This window comes from Entamoeba dispar, genomic scaffold, assembly GCF_000209125.1.
Source record: "Entamoeba dispar SAW760 scf_1105229458749 genomic scaffold, whole genome shotgun sequence".
Taxonomy (NCBI): domain Eukaryota; phylum Evosea; order Mastigamoebida; family Endamoebidae; genus Entamoeba; species Entamoeba dispar.
In genome coordinates, this window is record NW_001853348.1 from 1 (window position 1) to 1,338 (window position 1,338).

The following is a 1,338-nucleotide window of genomic DNA, read 5'->3' on the forward strand; positions in this document are numbered from 1 at the left end:
TTGATTGATGAATAATCATTTTATTAAATATATGGTTGTATTATTATATTAAACATTATGAGATATTATTCATTTTTATTGTATTGAAAATACAAATTATTTTTATATCTTCTTAATTTTAATTTCATTTTATTCTTAAAATTAAAAATATGTTATGAATTGTTTATTTTATATTATCATTTTCTTATTTATCATTTATTTTGTATGTTTATGTTCTTTCATTTTGATGTATTTGTATTATTTTATTTATTCATATTTCTTTTTATCTTCATTTTATATTAGTTTGTTATTTTATTTTGTATGTTAAATTGTTTACAATTAAATTATTCTATTATTTATTAACATAAGGTAAATTTACTTTCAAAACATATTAATATAATCCTAAATTGCGTATGGACTGAAATTAAATGTGTAAGAACAGATGAATTAACAATAACAAAAGACTCTTTAACTATTATTTATTCATTGAATGAGTGAGATTTTGTTGGTTGTAGTGAAAAATAAAGTATATATCCAATAACCCCAAGTAATCCTAACACAAAAATTACTGAACCTGATAAGAAAAATATGTTCCATGAATGATAATGTTTTCTCCATCGAATTGGCTCATTCATAGAAACTCTATAAATGTTGAATGGACTGTGCAAACACTTTACTGAACTTGAATCTCTATGAATTGTTTTCCATGTAAAGTCACACACATCTTCTAAATGAAGAGAAGTTTCTTTTTTTCCATCATTCAATACAACTGACTCAATAATTGTTTCATTCCATCCATTTGGAGAATATAAAATATACCCATAATTTTGTGAATCAATTTTTGACTGTGAGTTTGTTTGAAGAATTAAGTTAGTTTCTTTAAATGACACAGTTGAAGATAAGGCAATTGCATGTTCATTTGGGTAATTCATTTTAATGAGTGAATAAATTAAATCAACACGATCATTCTCAATTGAAAAAAACATTGCATTTTGTTCAATTTCTATTTGGCATTGAACAAGTTGAGTAGTGAAATAAATCCCTTCTATTTCTAATGAACATTTGTTTTTAATAGAAACAATAACATTATCAAGATATCCTCCAATAATCACTGATGCATTATTATCTATAATAACTCTTTTTTGTTCTACTGAAGATGTAAGATATTTAACAATATAAATATCTCCATCAAATAATTGTATTTCACCACTTTGGTGATACAAAACATCTATTTGTATTGTTGAATCAATGGTCATATTAGAAACTGATAAAACTCCAATTTCTACTTCATTAGAATAATTTAAATTAATTGAATTAGCAGAAATGAATGGAATTGTTCGAGTTGTATATGGAACAATT

The 1,338-nt window shown here is 23.2% G+C and overlaps 1 protein-coding gene across 1 annotated transcript, besides 2 other annotated features; it reads right to left on the reverse strand.

Annotated features, from left to right (window-relative positions):
* Positions 1 to 38: 38 nt before the first annotated feature.
* Positions 39 to 151: a sequence feature (AT_rich).
* An 11-nt stretch (positions 152 to 162) lies between these two features.
* Positions 163 to 298: a microsatellite.
* A 160-nt stretch (positions 299 to 458) lies between these two features.
* Positions 459 to 1,235, reverse strand: EDI_040080 (uncharacterized protein; the record flags this gene model as incomplete). The annotated part of the gene is made up of 1 exon (XM_001734904.1): positions 459 to 1,235. The coding sequence occupies one exon, from the start codon at positions 1,233 to 1,235 to the stop codon at positions 459 to 461; it is 777 nt and encodes a 258-aa protein (XP_001734956.1).
* Between the last annotated feature and the right edge of the window lie 103 nt (positions 1,236 to 1,338).